The 27041-nt window shown below is 42.7% G+C and overlaps 1 protein-coding gene across 2 annotated transcripts in view; it reads left to right on the top strand.

Annotated features, from left to right (window-relative positions):
- The window catches only part of FAM219A (family with sequence similarity 219 member A), a 57897-nt gene that overhangs the window by 10809 nt on the left and 20047 nt on the right, over positions 1-27041 (top strand). For both annotated transcript variants that reach the window (XM_028748147.2, XM_028748146.2), the window contains exon 2: positions 23096-23195. In XM_028748147.2, coding sequence (XP_028603980.1) covers positions 23096-23195 — 100 coding nt within the window. The remainder of the gene's footprint in view (positions 1-23095; positions 23196-27041) is intronic.

Below are 27041 nucleotides of genomic sequence, written 5' to 3'. Positions count from 1 at the left end.
AATGGATTCTAGCCCTCAGGTGGTCAGTGAAGGTAAGGAAGCAAGCTCCTTTTATCTTAGAAAAAGAGTGGTTATTGTTTGTTGGTATTGATTTTGATCGCTGGATATCAGTCGCTGCCCAGGCAGCTTGCTTCGGGGACCTTGTGGGAAGATAAAACTAGAACTGATAAAGGAAGAATTGCTGTTGGCAAATGAAACCTGTCAAATCCTAAAATTCAAAACAATGTCTGGCCAGAGGCTAAACTTCTAAGAAAACAAATTATTGTCCCAACACACAGGGTAAAGTTTGAATTGCAAATAAATAGTAGTGTAGAATTTCCCCTTTTATTGACTATCTTGTAAGACTGCATTCAAGAGTCTTGTGCATTGTTGAAAAACAGTGCAGCAGCAAATGTATTCCAAGGCAGAATGCTGTTTACAAGGGAAAGAGACACATCATGCTGGCTGTTCATTCTTTGACTATACACAAAGTGCAGGGGTCTCTAAATCCATCGTGCATAAAATGAAAATACTTGGGTGAATTGGTCAACAAAAGAAAATAGATTTACAATCCCTTATACATAATGCTTATGTAAAAATTATGCTGAAATTCTGGTTTTACCATGCTGGCTGTTTAGCCGTAATAATAAAGATTCATTCTTATACATAAAGTACTCTAAAATAGCTTTTTGTGCCCAAAGTGCTTCACATACATTCTCAGTCATTCTTAATAGTAGCTCTGTAAAAGTAGGTCAGTACTATCCCCATGTAAAGTTCAAGGGACAGGGTTAACTGTCGTTTTTCTAAGACCAACTAATAGCTATATGGATCAGGTAATACTTGAACTTCTTAGGTCACATTATCTACTACATTGACAGTTCTTTTTTTCTAGCTATTGTACATAAGCCTTCAGTTTTGCTTTCACAGATACAACTAAGAAGATGAGGTGTTTTTACTGCAAGATTACCTTCTGCTTGTGTCTAAAATATGAATGTGCAGAATCCCAGCATAGGAATTTGTAGAATCTCGGTAACTAAATCCATATTTGCTTTTGAGTAACTGAAAATGGTGTGGCATTGAAATAATGATAATAATTATTATAATTATTATAAATAATTATTATTCATTTATTCGTACCCCGTCCATCTGGCTGGGTTTCCCCAGCCACTCTAGGCAGCTCCCACAGAATATTAAAAGCACAATAAAACATCAAACATTAAAAACTTTCCTAAACTTTCCTAAATAGGCCTCTGATGCTCATTTGGAAAGGAGTTCTGTGTTTGCAGATTCACACATGTTCTTACATCAGTCAGGACTGTTAGTGACTTGTGGAAGACAGTTGGTAGTCTGCCATACCTCAACCCGTGTGATGTATCAGCAGAGTAAGCAGAGCCCCAGCAGGCAGGGTCTCCAGAGATTTCCTGCTCCCAACAGAACAGCTTCTTCCAGAGTCCCCAGTTAAGGGGAAAACTCCTCTCCCACACAATTTTAAGGAACAATATGTTTATTGTCTCCAGACACAAAAGCTAAACACTCCTCTCTATGCAATTCTTCTGATCTCTAAAGTAAAGGTACCTAAGTACAGAGAGATCCGCTCACACCATCCCCAGGCTACCTAATGCTGCTGTGCAAAACCCACAGCCTCTTTTCCTGACACGCACAGATTCAGAGTCAGACCCTGACACGCAAGCACAATAGGACTTCGACAGGACACAACAAGACATAAGGAAAACAATAGTCCTAGAGACTATTATACCCGTCTCTACACATTGGCATATTTTCTTTTTAATTTTTTTTAAAATTTTTAATTCAAAATTATAACAAGACATATTATCCAAAAACATATCATCCTTGTCCCCCCCCCCCATTTTTCCTCCCTCCCCCCTCCCACACAAAACCCACCCACCCCCTGACTTTCCTCAGTTCCAGTCTTTGGTTTCTCTAAGAATGCTGTTTTCTGCATGTTACAAAGTCTTATAGATCCTCAAACTATTTAGCTGATTATTATCAATAAAAAGTTTGTGAATGTTTATTCAAAACCTGCCAAGGAGTCCAGTTCGCTTTGTTGCATCTTCAGATACTTTGTAAAGGGTTCCCATTCATCCTTAAAGTCACAGTTATCCTTGTCCTGTAGCTTATATGTCAGTTTTGCCAGTTCTGCATAGTCCATCAATTTTTCTTGCCATGATTCTTTAGTTGGGGTTTCTTCAGTCTTCCATCCTTGTGCTACCAGAACTCTCGCGGCCGTTGTCGCATACATGTAGGCATATTTTCTGAACCAATGGGAATGTGAATGACTCAGCCAGTCATACCCTCGACCTCAGTAGTGTTGCTATGGTAGCCCAGTGCACCTGACATCCTTATTGCAGGACATCCAGACCTGGTAGGGGGGATTGTACTCCTCAAGACATGAGCCCCAGCACTGTAATTTAACCCATTGTTCACATTACACCAACAAGGAAATCCACGAAGCTTGTGCTTGTAGAGGTGTGTGCTCAGGGTAACTAAATACCAGTTATCTGTAATGCCCTTTAACTATTTGTTACTCTCAATAAAGATGGATTGTTCTGCCCTTTCAACCTGCAGCCTCTGGGGGAAGGAAATCTAAACTCTGCTACTCCCTTTGCCCTAAGAAGAGATGTGTGGTTGTACTCATGAATTAAATGACATGTATTATAGGGGTGTGATCTTATTGGTAGTGCTAGTTTGTATATGATTTCCCAGCCCACCAAAAGAAGCCACAGTTTTTTGCCCTGTCGCTATGAATGATAGAGCTGCTTAGAGATTGGGCTGGCATGTTAGCTTCCCAGAAGGAGGTGCTGTTTGTCCTGGGGAGATGGCTAAGAGCAAGGTTGTCATAATGGCTTGGGAAAGGGTGAGCGCTCTGCATGTCAGGGTATTGGATGGCAACAGCAGTACTTTGAAGCAGGTTGCCACATGCGTCTGGCTGGAAGAAAGACTCAGAAAAGCACAGACGAGAATTCAGTCACTGCAGAGGGGACGAGATATAGAGTGCATTATTAATGACGCCATCCTTTGTTGGAAAGCAGAGGGAGGGGGCAGTCTATTTGCTATAGTCACTGTGCTGAATGAGTTATAAGCACACCTATTAAGCCAAACAACTGAATCACATTTTCTTGAAAGATCTCTGCCAAGGAGGGGATTGGGGCAACAAGAACTTCAAAAGAGAGCTTCAGTTTGCATGATTGTGGCATTTTACTGCATTTAGAAGATGAGGAAGTATAACTCCGGTGTGGCTCTGACCTATCCCAGCATGTCACTTTAGGGTAGCTCAGTGCCTCTGGGTCTCAACATCCATGAGGAAAATCTTCATCCCCTCCAGTAAAGGACCTTGTTGCCTCACAGAGGAGGTGGTCAAATATAACAACTCACCTCCCGGCCAAAGCCATCTCCCTTGCTTTGTACTCTAGATCCTGGCTGTTGTCCTGGCTAAATGGCACTCATGTTGTTGGAAGGATGGAGCCCCTTATTAGTCAGCACTGAAAGCCTTTCTGAAAGGGCCTGTTGGTAGATATACTAAATCTCAATATCTATGCCTATTTCCTGCAGACTAGCCAATCAGAATCGTAGGTTTTGAAGGCATTTGGGGACAAGAGACCTGTCAAATCTAAATCAATATGCCTTTATGTCTTCAGACTCTTGAATCACTGCTTCTACTTGTAGTCCCCAAACACTGGTTGCCTTGGGTCTCTGTAACAACTCTGTGAAGTGATTGGATAAGCAGGTCATTATATACTTCCACCAACCATTTCAGTTTTTAGCCTTTCTAGGACACGTAGCATGGTAAAAGATTTGCTTTTTTTTTTTTTTAAGTTACTGCTCAAAAGGGCTGTGCATCTGTCTCTCTTGATTTTGTCAGAGTAGAACCAAAGGTTACTTTTGTGGGGTGCTGCTGACCATTTCTGATGACAACTATTTTTTTCTATTGACTTAAAAAAGTTCATTGTTGGGAGAGTAGCATTACCAGATTGACTATTAGCATATACTTGCAAGAGCTCCTTTAAAAAATTAAAAATTAAACGGCCTGCTTCTTTCTAGTAGCATTCTTTTGAAATGCAAAAATAGCCCCTCTTGAAATGTAAATAATCTCAATTAACCATGTCTCCTTGGTGAAAAATAGGCATTGTTTTGGCTTCATGGGTAGGGAGATGAGGAAGAGACCAACCGTGACTCTGGAGTGTGAGGTGTCCCTCTATTAGGCAGTAAATAGCTTCTCAAGTACAAAGGTAGCTGTCCAAGTGAAGATGTAGTTCTGCCAGCAAAGCATGCTGGGATGTGTTTATTATTTTATTTTTTACTTTGAAGTCTGCATTACCCCATAGACAGCTGGGATGCAGATACACTGCTAAATATGCATGTATTACTGGATCAGCTGATCCCCTCTAATGATGATGGTAAGCCAGGAGGGAGATTTCGGCATTCAGAGTGCCTGCTGACCCTTCTCTCTGAAATGCCAGAAGATAAGAAAAGGAAAAGGGCAAATTCAATTTGGCTTGCACAGTAGCTTCAAAAGATTCTCTCTCCTCTGTTCAGGAAACTGCTGCTGGTTGCTTAATAGGAAGCAGCCAGTAATTTTCCCTATGTAAACGGTTCTCCTTTTGCAATCCTTTTTCCTCCAGAGATATTTTTTTATTAAAAATGCTATCTTGCAGACCTCTTTCAAAATCAAGTGTCCTGTCAGTACTGTGCATTGACTAAGCTATTCGCTTGGGTTTCCCATTTTGATTGACTATGGAAAGTATTTATTGCAAGCCTATATACTAGTAGCGAGCTCATTCTCCCACTGTGGATCATGGTGTAACCAAAACAGCACACCACCCTTGTAGAGAAGGGGTGGGGTACAGGGTTGGAGGAACCCAAGACTTAAAATACTGAGAGCAAATCCAAAAATAGCCTGAGTAACAACTGAACATATTTTTGGAACTCCTGTTTGCTGAGGTGGGGTAGGGAATGGGAGGGACTATCCAGGAACAGAAAGTGTGGTTGGATAAGTGAACAGAAACACAGTACAGTATTTTGTTTCAGGTTCCAGCTAAGTCTTTAAAATGCAGCTTCCCAGCATTCCATTAAACTCTGATCTAACCAATCCAGGGTGAGACCATGCAGGTAAGCCCTGGCTTGAGCGCAGTGTCTGGAAGACGGGCAAAGGTTTAGTACAAACACCTGCATGCTATCTCAAAGTGCAACCTTTTGCTTGCCCCCATATAGATACATAACTGTATATTTGGGGGAGCTGTTTTGTTTGTTAATACGTTATGTATTTTTGTTATAAACTGCCCTGTGATCCTTGGATCAAGTGTGGCATAGAAATTAATTATGTGTATAAATAAAATAAATGATTGACATTCACCTTATAGGGGGAAATAAATAGTTGGACAGGGCTCTATTGCAGCAAGGGCAAAACTCTGCCCTGTCAACAGAATTTTGGCAAAATACCATTTTTTTTCCCAGTGGGAAAAAAGGTTGTAATTTAATGGTTTCTAATCTGTTACCTGAGAGACATTCCAGCTCTCAGATATTAAACCGTTTTTCAAGCATCTGGGTAGGCTTGTCTAAACAAAAATGTTTTTAAGCAGGCACCAAAAGGAGTACAGCGAAAGCACCTGCTTGATATCAGTAGGCAGGGAGTTCAAAAGTGTAGGTGCTACTATACTAAATGACCGAGTTTCTTACAAATGCAGAAAAGGTACAGCATGACACCTGTAGCAATGCCGGTTCTGCTGATCAAAGCAGTCAAGTGAGCACATGTAGAGTAAGGCAATCTTGTAGGTAAACTGGTCCCAAGTTGTTAAGGGCTTTATAGACTAACAGTAGCATCTTGAACCTGGCCTCCTAGCAGATCAGCATCCACTACAAATCTCTGAGCACAGGTGTTACCGTATATCAGGGGTCAGCAAACTTTTTAGCAGGGGGCCGGTCCCCAATCCCTCAGACTTTGTGGGGGGGCCCGACTAAATTTTGAAGAAGAAGAAAAAATGAACAAATTCCTCTGCCCCACAAATAACCCAGAGATGGATTTTAAATAAAAGGATGCATTCTACTCATGAAAAAACATACTGATTCACAGACCATCCGCAGGCCGGATTTAGAAGGTGATTGGGCCGCATCCGGCCCCCAGGCCTTAGTTTGCCTACCCGTGCCATATATGCTGACATGGCCTCAATTGTGCTTGCCTGCAATTGTGCTGAAGCATTTTGTACTAACTGCAGCTTACGGGATCTAGTGCGAGGGGAGCTCCACAGAGAGCCCATTGCAGTAATCCAGCCTTGAAGTAAACAATGCTTGAACTAGTCCAGGGATCTGCAACCTTTAAGACAAAAAGAGCCACTTGGACCTGTTTCCGAAGAAAAAAAAACTGGGAGCCACAAAACTCGTCATTATAAACATAAGTTTTTTGTCACTTTTTTATTATTTCTTTGCTTGACCCCTCAGAATTACTCCTCCTCATAGAAATAAACGTTAAATTAACAAGTTACCTTTTTTGCGTGTGTGTTCTTCACTCCCCTTCAAAACAGTGACCAGCGTACATGCCCCCTTTCAATGTAGTGACCAGCGTACATGCCCCTTACAATGTAGCGGGTGGGCGGGCGGGAAGGTGACGTCGGGACGGTGCGTGACTAACGCACGCACCGCCTCCATGCGACGTCACAGCCAGTACAGCGCCCGCCACAGTGGGGAGTGTCGGGGCGCACAATGCGCCTGCTCCCCTCGCTAGTATCCGCCCCGGAGCCGCAGCAAAGGTGTAAAAGAGCCACATGTGGCTCCGGAGCCGCGGGTTGCAGACCCCTGAACTAGTCTGTGACAAGGTTTTCCTGGTCCAGGAGTGGCTGTAGCTGGCAAACCTGTCACAGTTGGTAAAAGGCACTTCTAGCCACCAAGAAAGCCGCTTAATTAAGACAGATTCCACCTCAATACTATGGACTGAATCCAGATTTGCCTCTCCATTAGCAGGAGACACCTGCTGGGAGGTGATACTTACTGATTCCTCCTTCTCCTCGTAGCCACCAGCACCAGTTTCCATACTGTTCTGGAGAGTTCCCCAGCCTTTCTGAAAGGCTTTGAGGGGGGGAGGCCTCCATGTTTCCTTCCTCCAGTGTAAGTGGATCTTTGCTCATTACATATCTGGATCTAGCCCTCTCCTTACGGCCAGCCTACCTGCGCTTTTTAGATGGCGCGAGTTATTAATGTTGATTGCAGCTGCAGTCTGAATTATATGGTGTTGCCATAGACAACAAGCAACATCCTTTTTCTCCCTCACCCAGTGTTCCCTGTAGAAAATGGGGTGGGTGTAACGTAAATATTAAATAATGCTAAGAATTCAGTTTTAGGGTGTTTTCATTAAAAATTGGAATCTGGGGGTGTGAAGAAATATTAAATGGAATGCTGCAGTATTACTTGTAGTACAGCTCTTCTTTTGACACTGTATCAGAAAGTCAATTTACAGCTCAAGGTTTGACTTCTTGGGGGTTACAAGCCTTCTTAGTTGCTGACTGTGTTATTTATGAAGGCCAAGAAATAGAGATTTCTGCCGCAAGGAAAATCTTATTATTTCTCCAGTTCCATACTAAGAAAAATGGTATTGGTCAGGAATTTCAACTGAAGAATCTGATGCTGTTTGGGTTTTCTGATCCTAGAACTGTGCTTGTCAAATTACTGAGAAAACACTGCATTGGTTGTGGCTTGCAAGACACATTTTCCCACATCCAAGAAGCAATGGGAGGGGATCCAGAGGACACAGTTTTGGTCCTTCTTTGTGGCCACTGTAATTCAGTTAACAGATTTGACTTGAGACCTACCTAGTTATATTATGAAATCCATATTAGGACAATACTTTTATTAAGCCAACCAGATAGGGTGCAAGCTTTTGAGATCTCATAAACTTTTTATCGGTCCAGAGAGAGAAGAATTTGGTTGATGTTGAAGCTGTAAGAAGAACAGTGTGTATCTATTTATCTGTTTTTGGTTACTCCATCACAAAGTATAGTTTCTTGCAGCTCCATAGGACTGAATGGGGCAGGGAAGAGGAGGAGAACAATGCATGTACTCTAAGGAGGTGCAGGTTGGCGGGCAGGTAAAGGCAAAGCGACCCCTGACTGTTAAGTCCAGTCGCAGATGACTCTGGGGTTGTGGCGCTCATCTCGCTTTACTGACCAAGGGAGCCGGCGTTTGTCCACAGACAGCTTCCAGGTCATGTGGCCAGCATGATTAAGCCACTTCTGGCGAACCAGAGCAGCGCACGGAAACACCGTTTACCGTCCCGCTGGAGCGGTACCTATTTATCTACTTGCACTGCATGCTTTTGAACTGCTAGGTTGGCAGGAGCAGGGACCGAGCAACGGGAGCTCACCCCGTCGCAGGGATTCGAACCGTCAACCTTCTGATCGGCAAGCTCTAGGCACTGTGGTTTAGACCACAGCGCCACCCGCATCCCTTGGGGGCCAAGCTAAAACTGTGTGTGGATGTTTGCTCCTTTGGGAAGAAGAAGATCCCTCTGCTGCCTTTTTGTTATACCAGTTGATGCAGTGGTCCTCCAAAACTTAAAAGGGAGTCTCGAGGACACTTGATTCTGATGAGTATTTCACCAGCACAACATAGGTACTTGACTGAGTTATTCTACTGGTTGAGCACCTGCAACAGATCACACTACACCAGTTCTCTATTGAGAAAGATACTATTGCTCCTGCAGGTTGGTATTTATTTTCACATAGACGTTTGAAGGTGGGAATGTTACTTGGCTGTTTAACTCTAAATATGTGAAACACTGTATGTGTGTGCATGCACACAGATATAACTGCCACACAGTAAATTGTATGGAGGTTGTCTTGTCAAGACAACCATGCTACCCTAGGGAATGGTTCCTGAAAGCCCACATACAGAAAAAAACTCACTTTCACATGCAGAAATGTTACTGGGGTTGCAGAGACTAGGCACACAGAAAATGCTTTAGGAGAGGGATAGGGGATCTTTTCCAGACTGAGCACTGCATTCTCATCTGGGCAACCTTCTAGGCATTATATGCCAGTGGTGAGCAGAACCAGAAGCAAAAGTGGGTGGGGCAGTGGTGTACGGTAGGCTAGTTTCTACAGATGCTCAGATGAATTGTGGGGGCATCTGGTAACTAGAGCCTTATATGAAAGTATGCCCTTGATAGTCTCTCAAGTACAGTGCACTCCTGATCTCCTCACAAGATGGTTTCTGAATTCACCTCACGTGTTAAAGGTGCAAGCTTTAATCTTGCCTCACTTAGTCTTCTTCAAAAAATTATTTCGGTTGACTATTAGTTTTGTATGATTAGATTTCTAAGGTTCACTTTTCCAGTGCTATGATTAACCATTTACATTTCTAGAGTGAATCCCAGCCTTCTATTCTGTTTTCTAAGTGGCCCATTCCTGCCATAACTGTGCTTTGTTTTTCCTATATGTGTGTTGGAACAGTCATCCCTAGCACTCCATTCTGTATGGTTGTCTATTCATATTTTGACCAGTAAACGTCCCCACGTATCTTTCTTACGACTCTTGATTGATCAGCCCTCGTCTGGGGAGGGATTGTGCAGAAGGAGCCCCAAGACACACCAAACAGTAGGATTCCAGTAATAAAGCTTTATTAAATCAAATAAACAGCAGTTGATCTAAGTTCCTATTATAACGCTGTATACTTACGTCACCTCAGCTGTCTAGACTGCTCATAGAAAAAATATTGGAAGCTGGAGTCTTGGCAGTACACTGCTGCTTTAAAAAAAAAAGTCTCACCCAACTTGCTTCTGTACTGTGCTCTTACAGCCATGTGTCTGCCATATTTTGCCACACATTGGGCATTTTGTGTGTCTGTTGCTTCAGTGCCAACATGGCTAGGTGGCCTTGGCCACATCTCCTTGGCAACGTCTTCTGTCTCTCACGGCTTCTGGCCTACTGCCTAGAAAGAAACTCATACAAACCTATTCACTCCATTCCTCATACCAAGTGTGTTGCAGACATGTTGTCAAGCATGTCGTGTGTCAATATGCAGTCAGTATACACTGGTAAAGGTAAAGGTACCCCCTGACTGTTAGATCCAGTCGAGGATGACCCTGGGGTTGCGGCGCTCATCTGACTTTATTGGCCAAGGGAGCTGGCGTATAGCTTCCAGGTCATGTGGCCAGCAGAACCACAGCAGCGCACGGAAACGCTGTTTACCTTCCCACCGGAGTGGTACCTATTTATCTAGTTGCGCTTTGTGCTTTCCAACTGCTAGGTTGGCAGGAGCAGGGACTGAGCAACAAGAGCTCACCCCGTCACGGGGATTCGAACCGCCAACCTTCCGATCGGCAAGCCCTAGGCTCTGTGGTTTAACCCACAGCGCCACCCATGTCCCTGGTACTATCTTTCAAACAGTTGGCATGAGCTACATCACTTTTCAATTTTAAATGTGCTAGAAGTGTTGGTAATTTAACTCGTCAGCATAAGTTTGCCTTCCTGTAGTTGGCTTCTTGTTTTGTTATGACAGAGAGCATATTCATCTACTGGCTTACCTCAGGACATGACATCTGAAGCCAAAACCAGCTGATTTTCTTGACCATCCTGCTTTACCATATAGACCAGAATAAAGGCACTGCCACTATCAATCTGCAGACATCTCAGACTGCAATCCGGGAATCAAAATCCACTTAGAATAAATTTTCTTAGATGTAAGGGACAGAGCCAAGACTTACATAATTTGTTCTTTGTCTTTTCAACCACAGTGATGCAAAACTAGACTTAAGGCTGATGGTGTATTAGAATGTGCCCAGTCTAAAAGGGTGGAATCACACAGGAAAAGGAAGAGTCAAACGGGCTGGTGATTCCAGCTGTAGCAGTAAAATGCACATCTAACTTTCTGTATATTTTGTTTTTCAGTATTAGTAGAAAAGACCCGAGTACACTTCAACCTTTCAACAGCACGACTGAGAGCTTAAAACTCCTTCTTAGCTCCACAATGTTTTCACAGGCATAACGTAACAGGTTGGATGATAACTGGGCTGCAAAGCCAGAGAAGCCAGAAACTGGCTGCAAAGCCAGAGAAGCCAGTTGAAGGCAAAATCACGTTTGCCAGAGTGGACTGAAGGGTATTCAGTTAATAGGATGATTCCTCCCACTGGATTGGAGTCCACCTATTAGCAGAATATCCTCCAGTCTACTCTCCAAACAGAAATTCATAGTAAATTGTTGTTATTGTTATAGACAAGCCCAGGGGGTATGTAGTGGGGAGGAGAGAAATAGCGGTAATTATGTGATCCACTGAGGAAAAGAAACTACTGTAATTCTGATCATAACTCAAAAGGGATATTTTAGAATTGGAAAAGGTTCAGAAAAATGAATACAAGATCGGAGGAATGGAGTGGCTCGCCTGTGAGGAAAGGTTGGAGGGTTGTGAAGGGTTTTTAGTTTAGAGAAAAGGTGATTAAGGGATGACGTGATAAAAAATTATGAAATGATGCTTGGCATGGAGAAAGTGGATAGAGAAATTTTTCTTCCTCTCTCATAACACTAGGACTTGTGGACATCTCAATGAGGCTGAATGTTGGAAGATTCATGATAGATAGAAGGCGGCTGGTTGGTCACTGTGAGAACAGGATGCTGGACTAGATGGGCTATTGACCTGATCCAGCAAGCTCTTATGATCTGGTATCACAGGCTTTCCCGGCAGCTGATTGGCTTAATATTTTAAGCATATTTAGTCATCTACCAATGAGGGGTGTTAGTAAAAATGCAACACTCAAGGGAAATAGGAAAAGAGAACTAACTCAGGTCTGTATTAAAGGTGTGAGGCTGCAGTACCTGAACAACTTGCTCTATCACATGTGGATTATGGGAAGATTTTATACGTGCCAAAAAAACCTCACCAACCTCTGCTGTATCTAAAAAGTACTATGTATTTTGGAATGGAACACGGTTTCCTTCACAGGTGTATACAACATGTCGCAACCATCTCTGCCACCATTGGTGTTAAATGGAAAACTACAGTGGTAATTTTCTGTTCTACGTAGCTTTGTCCTCCATGCCTGAACAGGCAGGTTCATGACATTACTGATGTGTTTGCTGCTGAACTCCCAGAAAAGAAAGTTAGTAGCTTTTGGTTATTTTGAAAGAAATGTTCATCCAATTACATTCTACAGATTGCCACTTGGAGCTGCATTGCGGCTCCTTCTATTTTCTTACCCCTGGTAGCTATTTCAGGATAAATATAGGAGCCTCCATTAGTGGAATGAAAACATAGGATCTCTAAGAAGGAGATTTCTCATTTTACATGTCCCTTAATTTCTGGAAATATTCCCCATCAGGTTAAACTTTCCAGGTTTCTGCAGGCATGAGAAGTTTGTTAATTTTGCAACTCGTCATAGGTAGCCGGTCATACATGGCTAAGCTATAATTCCTTATCTATCTATAAAAGGATCCTGTTCTTCCGCTGTCCACAAAGGCATACTTATTATCAACAACTAATATTCTCCTAACAGTTTGCAGTCTGAGACAGTTCACACTTCAAAATAAACATGCATAGAATTGTGTTGAGTTTTTAATCCTGGAATAATTTTCCAATTTCTTTATGAAGCCGTTATCTGGAGAGTTCAGTTGAGTCAAATGATGTTCAAGTCAGATTCCTATAAGCCTTTCTACAGATTCCATTATGTGTTCCTAATGCAGCTATATTTATCCAACTCAAAACTTGCTTTGCAACTTCTCTGTCCTCTTGGAGGTCAACAGGCATTGTTCCCATTCTCAGTACAACAGTAAAAAAACAAAACAAAAACACAAGTTGAAACAGATCAACAGTTATTAAAATAATAATAATCAGTTTCTGCTTGTGAGACAACTCATCTTCCAGTAAAACCTGTAAAAATGGGATGAGGCAAACTTCCAAGTTCCAACAAAATACAGTGGTATCTCTGTTTTAGAACAGTCTGGTTTAAGAACGATTTGGTTTACAAACTCCACAAAACCGGAAATAGTGTCAAGGTTTGCAAACTTTACCTCGGTCTAAGAACGGAATCCAAACGGTGGAAGGGCACCAGCGGCGGGAGGCCTCATTAGGGAAAGCGCGCCTCGGTTTAAGACCGGTTTTGGTTTAAGAACAGAGTTACAGAATGAGTAAAGTTCATAAACCAAGGTACCACTGTACAATGTACACTGGAGAAGAGGAGGTTAAGGGGTGATATGATAGCCATGTTCAAATATATAAAAGGATGTCATATAGAGTAGGGAGAAAGGTTGTTTTCTGCTGCTCCAGAGAAGCGGACACGGAGCAATGGATCCAAACTACAAGAAAGAAGATTCCACCTAAACATTAGGAAGAACTTCCTGACAGTAAGAGCTGTTCGACAGTGGAATTTGCTGCCAGGGAGTGTGGTGGAGTTTCCTTCTTTGGAGGTCTTTAAGCAGAGGCTTGACAACCATATGTCAGGAGTGCTCTGATGGTGTTTCCTGCTTGGCAGGAGGTTGGACTTGATGGCCCTTGTGGTCTATTCCAACTCTATGATTCTATGAGTGTTGGAAACTCTAACTTCACTGGGCTCTGCATTCAACAAGGCAAATAACCACAGGTTGAAGGTTTTCTTTACTCACCAAAATTGCCGCACACCCCATAGAGCATAAAAAGAGCCTTGCTGGATGCCACCAAAGGCCTCTCTATTGCAGTGTCTTTTCCTACAGTAGCCAGGCAGAAGCCCATAAGCAAGACATGAAGGAAAAGCCCATCTTGGCATGTTGCCTCTGATCCCAGAGGACCATGACTAGTAGCCATTTGATAGCCTTATTGTCCATAATCCCCTTTTAAAGACATCTAACTTTGCGGCTACATCTTGCGGCAATGAAAAGATCCCTGACTGTAGCCCATAAAATGGAACTTTAAAGGCAAACAAATTCTAAGGTGTTTCAGCACTCCTCTGTAGTATGGAGAAACTTCTCCCCCAAGCAATCAGAGACTAAACTGAAGCCTTTTTTGGTTTGAGTGTTTAGTGAACAGTCTGCACTGTTAAGTTGCTCAGTTGTGACTGCTGGAAACAGCACCTTGTTTATGAGAGGTTAGAGTGACATTCCTATATAATCACCTGCACTAGAATATTTATTGAAGAATTGTGAAGCCTTGAGGCAAGCAATAACGTAAAGTACATTGTTTGCAGTATGCCCCCCTTTATTTTTGTTACAACTATTTGTATCTCAGCTTTCAGGATACAAATCCTTACAAGTAACACTAAAGTACATGTTTTTAAAACCACAATAAACAATTTCAATAGGGTTCCTTTTAGCTGGATATGTTTGGGACTAAGAACCAAACTTGATAGCATGTTTATTGCATGATTGCATTTAGCATTTCTGCATTTATTTATTTTAAGTAGTAGCCCACAGGGTAAGCTGAGCAGAGTAGACCAATGTGGATTTACCTCTCCTCCCCCCAACCCAATAACCCCTTCCCAAAATGTTCTGTATGCCCTGGGAAGAAATGTTCCATTGGCACAAATGGAGGGTTCTCCCACCTCACTCCAGCTGAGTTTTATTGCGATAGGGTGATTTTCACTGCCGTTGCAGCATGGAGAAAATAGTTATCCCCGTCCATGATTTCAGCTCTGCTAGGAGGTCTCCCCCCCACCACCATGGGGTTAAAAAAATTATTAAATAAAAAACCACACATCTGATATGCTAATTGCTGTCATGAAATGAAAACTACGGTATGTCTAGTTTAGCTCTCAGTCCCAAGCATCTTCCATTAAAGGAATGCTGTGACCCCAGTGCTGATCACACACAAATCCCATGAGGCCATGTTTAAAATTCTAAAACTAGATAAATTCATTACAGTAATGCAGTTAACATTGCATCTAGCTTGACCTTGAACCTCAGACAGTCTGCATGTAAATCACATGCTGTTAACCACTGAGGGCCAAAACTGATATGTCACTTCATGTTGCATCTTTCTTTCTTTTTAAATTGCTAACGGTAGAGGCAGGGGCCCTGTTTTTCACCAGAAGCAGAGGGTTAGCTTTTTCCTCCCCTACTGCAATCCCAACAAGTTGCCTCCATGGAAGCTTTTCTCCTGGGGCTTATAGCAGGTACAGGTCAGGATCATGTTTTGGTTTTTGTTTAAAAAAAAAGAGAGAGAAGAAAAAAAGAGTTTTAAACCCTCCACTTGCACCAAAGTGCTAATTAAAAATGTTCCTGTTTAATTGCTAATAACAATTAAAAAGCCAAAGCTTCAACAACAGTAATATGCTTAGCATCATGGCTAATTTGGCCCTGACCCATTGCATTTTCTAAAGCAGAGGAGGGCAGACCTGAGGCTTGAGGGATATCATTTGTGTGTTTTTTCTAGGATCTTGGTAGCCCTCATTTGGTATGAAAGAAATACATTTTGGATTAAATAATTCTGAGCCCAGAAATTTGCTTTAAATCCCAAAGGCACACAAGAATCCCTTCCTAGTTACCCCAAGCTTCCTGCATTTCAACAGTACAATTAAGGCAGATGGAGTCATTTTGTTATTCCTGTTATTAAACATTTGAGAGTCAGAAATTATTGATGATCTGCTGTAAATCATCCAGACACACCAGTAAATCCCAACCTACCTTCCACCCCCTCCTCCAAAGGCTAGCTGGAAGCTAGGAGGAGAAAATGTAAAATGAATACTTCCCAGGTGAGTGGGTGTTGACCTCTAGACAATATATCAGAAGCTATCCATACTTGTGTATCTGTTCACATTGCGGACCAAAAGCATACACCTAGAGCATGTCAGAAATATTTTTGTTGAAGTGTGGGTTTCCTTCTGATGTGTGGGTACCCTTACCAGCTAAGTTTGCATCCTGTGTGTGTACAGCCAGCCTCCTTGCATTGGACTCTCATTCTGCTGCACAGCAATAAAATAGAAGCTTTCAGGAACAAGCTGCACCTTCCTTCACCTAACCTTTTAGCCACTCTGCATTTGCTCTCTGACGCGTCTCCCATTTTTCCTCTTCTGAAAGCGAGACACTGCTGTGCTTCTTAGGGGGCTCTCTTGGCTTTGATTAGCTACTATTGAAGTTTTCACGCAGGCTCTGCTCTCCTTGGGCACAGCAGGTGGCCTCTTCCTTCTCTTAAAGTTCTGCTGCTCTGCTCCTCAGCTCCCAAAGTTAAAACATGTCCGTCTGGTTTCGCTCCTACCACAAATGCGCACTAACAAATTTGTGGAGTGCTTTCTCTGTTGAACGATTGTAGGGTATCCTGCCAGGGTAGATGATGAAACTAGATGTCCTTAATAATAATTTAAATAATAATTTTATTATTTATATCTCCACACTTCCAGCACCCAACAGTAAATGACATAGTTGTAGACAGTGCTCATTTTCTCGAAAAAGAGGTGCCAGAACTGAGTTCCGGCTGGAAAAAAAGCCCTGGTTGTGGAGTATGAGGTGCCTTGTTGTTATTCAACAAGGTGCCTTGGTGTTATTCAAAACCTATATCTCTGAATAAGGTACAGCAATACACAGAGCATTTACAAGGGTGAGGAAAATGTCTGTTGTTGCCCTAGCTGTTCCAGTAATTTGTTGCCCTACCTGTTCCAGTAATGCAGGCTTGTTTGATCAGTAACCAAGTTTTTGGTCTAATAGAAATTTATGAGCACTGAAAAGAAGGTAAAGGATTTTAAGATTTGCCCCATTGGGCACAATGGTTTTCCTACATGGGAACTGGAAGGGACTTATCTTTCACAAATACTTCTCTCCCTGCTCCTCTGGATTTATTGGATGCACTCTTTTATGCATAATCGTGAGTGCTCAGCACAAAATTATAACCGATGATGGCGTTCCAGCTTATTGGAGCACAACTGCTTAAATTTTGTTGGTTTTGGTTTCTGCATTTTTATGCTGTCTTTTAAACATGTTCCCCGGTCAGCTTACAAGGTTTCAGAATAAAATACATAATGAAAATCTACAACCACGAATGAACAAAAATTCACAGTGGTCCTAATGAAACAGACAACCAAGCATACTCAGAAAGCTAAAACTGGAGTTAAGCCTGCCTTAGTAGCCCCACTGGGACCCTCAGGGCGGTTTACAGAAGAAGAATAAAGTCACAAGCCATTTTTAATGCTGCTGCACTAGAATGACCTGCAAACAAAATGAGTTTGCACTCCATACTCTTACGTGAAACATAAGTTTTGGGGAAATAATGTGCTTTTAGTACTGTAAACCATAGTACAGGGGCTAGTTAAATCCTGCTATCCTGAAACTTGCTCTCTTTGAGCACAGCGGTTTCTGTGTTTCAGTCGCAGTTCTGCTGCAGGAACCATGGGATACGTTGTGAATTCTGAATGACTGAACTGGCTGTGTTACAGAACTTCTGCATTCTTTCTTTGGATCTTCCTCCCAAATCACTGGAACTAGCGTTTGGACCGTTATGTGCTTCTGTTTAGTCATTTTCCCAACTCCCCATAGCATCTGGAAGCTGAATTGTAATGCTCTATAAATTTCAGAGGAGTATCTTGAGTTTACTTCAAGGAACTAAACCCTGGTACATACCATGCGTGAACACAAGAGTATGTGGGATGGCCACACAACCTTTTAGCCAAACCACCATTGTCATGTGATCCCTGGTGGGTTGCCCAAGGGTGAAGGTGTCACTTGGGCAAAAAAAATTTACTTATCCCTGCTTTTAAGCATCTTGGGACCCCCAGATCCTAGTATCATGAGTAAGTGAAGATAACTTGTGGCCAATTATTATTATTATTATTATTATTATTATTATTATTATTATTATTATTATTATTTATTTGTACCCCGCCCATCTGGCTGGGTTTCCCCAGCCACTCTGGGCGGCTTCCAACAAAGATGAAAAATACACTAAAATGTCACACATTAAAAACTTCCCTGAACAGGGCTGCCTTCAGATGTCTTCTGAATGTCAGGTAGTTATTTATCGCTTTGACATCTGATGGGAGGGCGTTCCACAGGGCGGGCGCCACTACCGAGAAGGCCTGCTGCCTGGTTCCCTGTAACTTGGCCTCTCGCAATGAGGGAACCGCCAGAAGGCCCTCGGAGCTGGACCTCAGCGTCCGGGCAGAACGATGGGGGAGGAGACACTCCTTCAGATATACTGGACCAAGGCCGTTTAGGGCTTTAAAGGTCAGCACCAACACTTTGAATTGGGCTCGGAAACGTACTGGGAGCCAATGTAGGTCTTTCAAGACTGGTGTTATATGGTCTCGGTGGCCGCTCCCAGTCACCAGTCTAGCTGCTGCATTCTGGATTAGTTGTATGTTTTCTGCACCATGCATTCTCTGTCATGTCTCCCTTATTCACTTTTTTCCTAAAGTGGAAAGTCGCAAATGTTTTATCTTTTTGTTTGCCCTTTTTATACCCCTTTCCCAACACTCTAGTATCCTTTTGAGATAAGGTGACTAGAACTGGAAGTCAGGTAGAAGTGGAAATTTCTAGCCTTGGTTCCCTGGAAGAAGGGGAGAGGAGTATGCATGAGCCAGAGACTTGCCTCTGCTTGTTCTGGATCCTTCAAACCACAGTTTGAAGAATCCGCTGAACTGAACCTTTATCTTTTCTTATCTTTATCTGTGTGCTTCATAGGTACCAGGTGTTGTAGCGACAATTTCTTCTAATAGTAGAGGGTCTTCTTCCTTGCCAGAATATGCTGTTCAGACCCGGTAGTTTAGTTCGTGAAGATCTTGCCTGTAAAGCTTAAAGAGGAAAGAAATTGTGTGCTGTTTAAATTATTTCTTTTTTAAAAAGAAAAATAACTAAAGGTTTTATGGCAGAGGCTTCAATGGCTGGCTTTCAGTGGTTTATTTCTTGCTACCCACTATCCTTCCTGGTCTGCTTTCGGAAAGCTACAGGCAACAAAGGCAAGGGCTTGGGTGTTTCCTCAATCTGCAGTGTTAATGACCTGATTTATGCCATGGAAAGGGCACAAGCACCCCTTATTATTTATGAGGGAACTCATGCAGGCAGAAAACAACAGAATGGGTTTTCGCAGAAGTATTCCATTGTGCACAATGGGGCTCATTCCCTAGAATGGAACATTAGGATTGGAGCTCACCCCAAAATTGGAGCACATTTTGGGTTGCTCGTACTCCATAAATATTTAGGGTTGAATCCAGTGAAATAATTTCACAAGCAGAACACTGGGGTCATAGTGGATAGCTCCATGAAGTGTATGGAAGGAATAAGGAGAATTCCATTCTAAGGCTCATTATGAAAGGAATGGAAAATAAAACTGACAATGCAGTAGAAGCTCTACTTGCAACCACCTCTACTTGGGCCCGATCCAAGTTGCGACCACAGCAAACCCGGAAGTAAATACCAGGTTTGCTGTTATTTGCACATGCGCAGAAGCAGCTTCTGTGGTTTGCGCATGCGCAGAAGCGGCTGCCGCCATCTGCACATGCTGAGAAGTGCGTTGCCACTGAATGCGCCTGCGCACAACGGCGCTTCTACCAGCGACCCAGATCGACATACGGACCTCCGGAACTGATTATGTGCGTAAGTAGAGGTTTCACTGTATAATAATTGTGTTCACACTTGGAATACTGGTGTATAGTTTTGGTCACTTCACCTCAAAAAGGATATTTGTATAATTAGAAAGATTTGGGAAAGTTCATCAAAAATGATCAAGGGGGTAGAGCAACTCCCCTATGAAGAAAGATTGCAGCATGTGGAACATTTTAGGTTGGAGAAAAGATAAGAGGTGACATGATAGAAGTTTATAAAATTATGCAGCACATGAAGAAAGTGGCTAAATAACAGCTTTGCTCCCTCATAGCACTGGAACTTGTGGACAGCCAAGGAAACTGAATGTTATAAGATTTAGGACAGATAAAAGGAAGCCCTTATCTACACAGCACATCGTTAAACTATGGAACTCCCTGCTACAGGAGGCAGTGAGTGATGGCCAGCAACCTGAATGGCTTTAAAATAGGATTAGGCAAATTCATGGAGAAGAGGGCTATCAATGGCTACTAGCCAAAGTGGCTGTTCTCTGCCTCCACAGTCAGTCAGCAATGCGTCTCAATACCAGTTTCTAGAAACCACAGGCAGAAAGAGTACTCTTGTGCTTGAATCCTGCTTTCGGGTTCCCCACAGGCATCTGGTGCCACTGTGAGAACCGTGTACTGGATTAATGGGCCACTGGCCTGATCCAGCAGGCTCTTCTTACGTTCTTTTCAGCGAGCCTTGTGTGACCATTTCAGGTGCTTGCAACATTCAAATTCCCTGACATTGTACTGTGATCCTGGCTGGGTCAAGAGCTTGGATTGCACAGAGTAGCTTTGTCCCCTTAAAGAAGAGTGGATGCTTCTCTCTCTCAGCCCCCAGGATGACACACTTGCAGACACGAGCATAGATGTGCGTGCTTTAGCCAGTGCAACAGCACATGTAGTGCCTCCCAAGTGATTCCTTCCACGGTATGTCAAGGCTGAGACGTACTGGAGAGGCTGGGAGGCATCTTGCTGAAATGCTGCATCTTCCACCCGCCAGAGTGCATGTCGGTTGAGTCACTGGCAGTTGTTGTTCCTTATTTTCCCTGCAGAAAGGAGCAGACAGAAGATGCCGTCACTGCTGTTTGCTTCTGTTCCCAGCATTGAATGTGTGTTGATGAAAGGGTTCCTTCTGCCCCCAAAGAGCTGCTTTGTGGCCACTTGCGATGAGGCTAAACGTGCCTGTCCTCCACCGCTTTGTCTTTTCCTAGCTGCTTTTGGTAACTTGCACTGGAATTGGGGGGGGGGGGGCCTTGAAATATTTTTGTTTACTGGGGCCAAGCCCAAAATTTTGCTAGAACAGGAAACCAGCAGCCATAGACGTCTCTTGAACGCAGTTTAAGAGGGACCACAGTGACTGGAATTATTTCAGAGCCACTTCTGAGCAGTTACTGGAGCTTGGAGAAGTGGCAGTCGGCAGAAAATAAATAAAGCTGGGTGTGTGGCTTGGAAAATTAATAGGGCTGCACTTGGAGTTTTCAGTCCATTCTTGCTAAGTACTACGGAAGTAACAAAAACATGAAGTCTCCACTTGATTTGCCCCTGTGTAGTTCATACCCCACAGGTTAAGTGAAGTGTCATCGGAGCAGAAGAGCACCCACAGACTCCTGTAAACAAAGGAGTTAAAAGCTGTTGCATTAGTTGGTGTCTGGTTCTGGCAGAAGAGATGCAGAAATAAAAATATTTCATGCAGTTGGGAGAAGCATTTGTGATTACTTGCCAAAAGTCAAAAGTGAATGAAAATACAGTTTTTGTTAAACATGTAGCCTTAGTGCAGCCTGCGCAGGCTGTGGCTGATGTGAGCTGCAATCCAAAACTTGGAGGGCACCTGGCTGGTGAAGGCTGCCCCCCCCTTTTTTTTAAAAGGCAGAACTGGCAAGTTACCAGCTTTAAGAGGCTGTGTTGCTTTAATCATTCAAAAGGAACAATGCATGTGAGAAAACTGCATGTGATAAAGAGCAACAATTGCAGAACACAATCTAAGCTAAAGTACCTATAATGTTAGGTGTGTTGGAGTAGTCCTGTTGCTTAAAACGCTCTACTGTCTTAATCACACTTTTCCTCAAGCATATTCTGTGCACAGCTAAGGGGCTTGATGCTGGAAGAAGGGTTGGTTGGTGTTATGGTTGTGGCATTCTGGAAAAACCATTTCACTCCGTTTCTCATACATATTGTTGGCAGGGAATCTGTTGCTTATGCACTCTCCCTCTTTCATAATCCTCTTGCAATCAGAGTTTTCCAAGTCAGGTACCTTTTTGCATGAAAGGGAGCTTGGTATATATGGAGTAAAATGGGGGGTGAGATGGAATGTTGCCACCCTTACAAAGAAGACATATTCTAATTTTCCTCCACGTTGAGGTCAAGGGTGCTTCTTCCGTTGGCAATATTCCTTGAATTTGTAATCCACATATCATGCATCTACACACAAGGTTGTCTGTTTAGTTTCTGGTGGGAAAAAGTGAATAGGTTTTGTCAGTCTGCTCTAATTTCGGACCTCAGCTTAATTCCTGAAGAGTAGCCATGGTTTGTTGGTTAGCAAGAAAAGATAAAAAGTGTTCCAGCTCCTTAGGAACTGACAGGCCTATTGTGACATGAGCTTCGGGGCAGCAGCTTACTCTTTCAGATGTTTTTAAAAGAATTAAGATCATTCATAGCTTTGAAGTTGGCACTGAATGGATTTTAGAACATTTTAAATCAGCAGTGGAATTCTGTTTCTCGGTAGCATGTGTTAGGGGATTCCATGGAATAATATATCCTAGAATGCAGTGTCTCATGGATATTGTGCAGATTGCATGGAGGAAAGAGTCTTCAGTCTTTTTTTTCTTGAAGAGAACTTTATAGCAATAAGAAAAGCACTTGAACAAGCCTCAAACAAAGGGTTAGAAAGTGAAAATTCTGTCTTTGGTGATTATCGTCAAGAACCTCAGAAGATCCAGTTCCCTTTGTTTCTGTGGGTTCTACATAGAAGAGCTTCTTGGTGGATTGTACCCAGTCAAAACCTATTTATATACACAAGCATTTTAAAGTTTTAAGATGGAATTAGTATGCGTTGATTCTTTTGTCTGTCTCCATATGTTTGGTGAATATGTTTTTTTGTTTATGGTATATTGTAGTTTTCATGGGTATAGATGAAGAGCAGGTAAAAGAGTAATAGTAATTAGTTACTAAATCATCATCTCCTTGACATAACCGTAATATCAGTCTGTTGGGGCCAACTCTATGTGAAGTGTTGACATCTTCTAGGAATCAAAGTGAATCAACCAAAATATTTTGTACAGGCTGTTTACCACCTTTCACAGCTTAATGGGTTTCGGACATGACCAGCGTGGAGTGTATTTGATCTAGTGACCTTGAGATGTAACTGCCCCCACTCCCAGAATTCTGTTTGCAGCCTCCTGGATGATCCATCATAGAAGTTTGCAGGCCAACTTTTTTAAAAGATAGCAACCTTAATTCAAAGTGAACTTAAAGTATCTGGACTCTAACCTCTTGAATATAAATCAAGTATGCTTTTCCTGCCTCGCCAAACACAAAGACCAATATGTTATCCCAGCTCTAATTTAGAGGGTAGAAAACATTAATGATGTGATATCTTCCCTTGTTCAAACATAGCTGACGGTTTTCCTTTTCTTCCAACAGGATCCAACAGCAGCCTCTATATCTGACAGAGACTGTGACACGAGAGAGGGAGAAACTGTAGCTATGAATTACAAACCATCCCCCCTACAAGTGAAACTAGGTAGGTTTTATGCATATATTGAAGGAGCTCTGTGGTTTGGGTACTTGGCTATGGCAGTTGCACATACGGTGGCACCTTGGTTCTCAAACTTAATCCGTTCCGGAAGTCCATTCCAAAACCAAGGCACGCTTTCCCATAGAAAGTAATGCAAAACAGATTAATCCATTCCAGACTTTTAAAAACAACCCCTAAAACAGCAATTTAACATGAATTTTACTATCTAACAAGACCATTGATCCATAAAATGAAAGCAGTAAGCAATGTACTGCAGTCACACAATCAATCAGTAGCATAACTGGGTTCTACACAGTCGCAAAAACAAAAAAAAGAGCTACAAAAACGCAAAATAAATAGCAAAAACAGCATAACGCTCAAAACGGAACTGTGACACTCAAATCGGAAGTGTAAGACTCAAAACGGAGCACGTTCAGCTTCCGAAAAAAGTTCACAAACTGGAACACTTACTTCCGGGTTTGTAGTGTTTGGGTTCCAAGTTGTTTTAGTACCAAGGCGTTTGAGAACCAAGCTGCCACTGTACTTAATTTCCTAGAACTTGTCTCCATTTTGTTTTCTCCTTCTCTCTCTGCCTCTCAGGGCAAATGTATGCTGGCAACATACACTTGTTTCACCATCATCTCATTTCTTTAAAGAAACCTTGGAACGGCATGTGAGAGTTGGAGGGAGGGGGTAAAGAACAGAACTCTTGGTACCCACACTAAGCTGCAATTCTCAAGATTTGGGCTAGAGGAATCCATGACAATTCATCTTTGTATGAAGCCAGTATGATTTAAGGGTGTACACATACAACACTCTTTCTCCTCCCCCACATAAAAACCCTCTTATACCAAAGACCTAGTCCAGTATCCTTTCCCCTCACAGATTAGAAACCAGCAAGTGGGACAGGGGGACAATAGCCCTTCTCCTACTGCTGATTCTCAGCAACTGGTATTCAGAGGGGTAATGCCTTTGATCCTGAAGGTGGAATCTAGCCATCATGCCCCGTAGCCATTAAAAGACACATTCTGTTAGAATTCCTGCTCCATGATTGCAGTCGTGGGATTGTTATCTTTCACATGACGGTGTATGTTTTGACTCCACTGAGTGGGAAGAGACAGAGACAGGACGTTTGTGTTACTGTGTTCCGTGAAGTGGGACTATTGTCCCTTGTTCTTTTTTTTCTTTGCTGTCTGATGCCACAGAGAGAGGGAACCATGTTGCAGTGCTCCGTGTGTGTTTATATGTAAATAAAATAGTTTAGCCAAAATGCTGAGTTGCTGAGGTCTGTTACACAAACTGCGAAGACTCTGCAGGTCCCTAAGTGTGCCGGTGTCAGTTGGCATCAGTCGCTGTGATGTTCGGGCTGAAGAAAGCTTTTGTAGCTCCTGAACGAATGACCAGGAGGGAGAGAACATGCCAGTTGGGCATGTGTCTCTACAAGGATCCTACTCAAGTGTAGGACGAGCTCCTGACACATTCTCCATGAATCTGTCTAGTCCCCTTTTCAAAACATTCACATTTGCCTTCTCCTCATTTCATGGTGAATTCCATAAAACAATATACCATGAGAAGAAGTATTATCTTTTGTCTGACTGACTGACCGACCATTCAGCTTCATTGAATGACCCCAGGTTCTAATATCATAGGAGTGGAAGTAGTGCCACTGATAGGAACCACCATAAGTTTTACCATTTTATTAATTTATTTAATAAAAGTTTTGCACCACATGATTGTAAAAAAACAAACAAACCTCAATGCGGTTTACCAAAAGATAGAACACTTAAATTGATGAGAATTCACAGCCATACTATGTGTTGCTGTTGTTGTTTAGTCGTTTAGTCATGTCTGACTCTTCATGACCCCCTGGACCAGAGCATGCCAGGCACTTCTGTCTTCCACTGCCTCCTGCAGTTTGGTCAGACTCATGTTTGTAGCTTGTAGCCATACTATAAAGCACCCAAAAGTTGAAATACTAAAACAGATTAAAATTACCTCAACTTTCTAAGCATCAGGGTATGCTTGTCAAAACAAGAATGTTTTAAGCAGGTGCCAAAAATACAGTTAAGGCGCTTGCTTGATCTCAAATAAGCAGGGAGTTCCAAAGTGCAGCTGCTGCCACACTAAGTGATAGAGTTCTTACAAATGCAACCATGACCTACTATTGGAAATTGATGTACTATGCAAAAGGCATGTAAATAGATATGTCTCTAGTTGCTGTGGATCACTGATAATATTGCAACCTTGAAGACACCTTCTTGTTTGGAAGCCTTGCTTGTTACCCATATCGGTAGGATTTTCCCTGTTGCCACTTCGCGGCTTCTGTTTGGTCATCACCCCTGCCCCCTATTTATTTCTACTGTTATTCTGCTCTTATGCAGGCCTTCCAATGGGGACTGATAATTTTATGTTGTCTGTTTGCTTTGGCATTTGTGCTAATTTTGGGTGACAGGTCATTTTTAAGGACAGGCACCTTGTCATTTGTTTGGAAACTTATATGGTAAATGACATAGCCTTGGGAGTTAGAGGCAAGAGGGCTCATCTGAACAGATGCAAGGCATGAAATTAATAATGGCAAGCCAATGAAAACATGTCAGAGCTAGGAGGGGACAAAAGGTATCAAAATCCTTCTATAATAACAAACGCCTTTGAAAGTCCGTTTTGTAGAGCAGCAGACTTGGGGGCGGGGAGCAGTTCCCAGAACTGCACAAACTGTTGTTAATGAAGCTTATGCAATCTTAAGTAGACCTTCTGGTTTCTAATGAAATCTGTTGACTCCTGGTCACCTCTACTGAATATCATGTGCTTAACTTGTAAAATGCATATTATAACTCCTGTAAAAAGTGAAGATCTAGTCCTAGAAGGGAAAGCAGGTGGGATTTTTCAGATGTACCACCAACTCACTATGCTTAATACTTTGCATTTGCATAGCATATTAACTTACATGCATTACCTCAGTAATCATTAGACGGGGAGTAGGGCACTGTGGGTTAAACCACAGAGCCTAGGACATGCCAATCAGAAGGTCGGCGGTTCGAATCCCCGCAACGGGGTTTGCTCCCATTGCTCGGTCCCTGCTCCTGCCAACCTAGCAGTTTGAAAGCACGTCAAAGTGCAAGTAGATAAATAGGTACCGCTCTGGCGGCAAGGTAAACGGTGTTTCCGTGTGCTGCTCTGGTTCGCCAGAAGCGGCTTAGTCCTGCTGGCCACATGACCTGGAAGCTGTACGCCGGCTCCCTTGACCAATAAAGTGAGATGAGCGCCGCAACCCCAGAGTCTGCCACGACTGGACCTCATGGTCAGGGGTCCCTTTACCTTTAGGGAACCTCCAGATGTTGTTGGACTGCAGCTGCTATCAGCCCCAGCCAGCACGGCCAGAGGTTGAGTTGTCGCCCAGCAGCTTCTAGAAAGCCACAGATACTTCATTCCTGCCTTAGCACAATTCTGTGTAAGGTTCAGCATTATTTGTATGTTGCAACTCTGGGATTGAAGCGGAAAGTGTGATTTGCCTAAGGCTACCACATGAGTTTGATTTGAACTGAGGGTTCCAGGTTGGCAGCTCCGTCTCTTGTAGCATTTAGATTTTTTTCCCACACCTCCCAGTGTGGAGCATGACTTTCACTCATTTAAGTATGGGTAATCCATAGATCAAGAAATGCCCCCCAAGGTTTGAACTGAACAATGCCATGAAATTTTGTTATATCTTGCAGGATGAGTTGAGTCACCCCAAGTAATTATGAGGCCTCCAGTGCTGAATTGCTACAAGCTTGTCTTGTGCTAATATTGGAACCCTAAAGTATTAAGCATTAGGGACTGCCAGTTGTAAACCAAAATTCCTTCTCTTGACTATGT

The sequence above is a fragment of the Podarcis muralis genome, chromosome 11 (assembly GCF_964188315.1).
Source record: "Podarcis muralis chromosome 11, rPodMur119.hap1.1, whole genome shotgun sequence".
Classification (NCBI taxonomy): domain Eukaryota; kingdom Metazoa; phylum Chordata; class Lepidosauria; order Squamata; family Lacertidae; genus Podarcis; species Podarcis muralis.
Note: the sequence above shows the minus strand (reverse complement) of the source record. Positions and strands in the feature narration are given on the sequence as shown.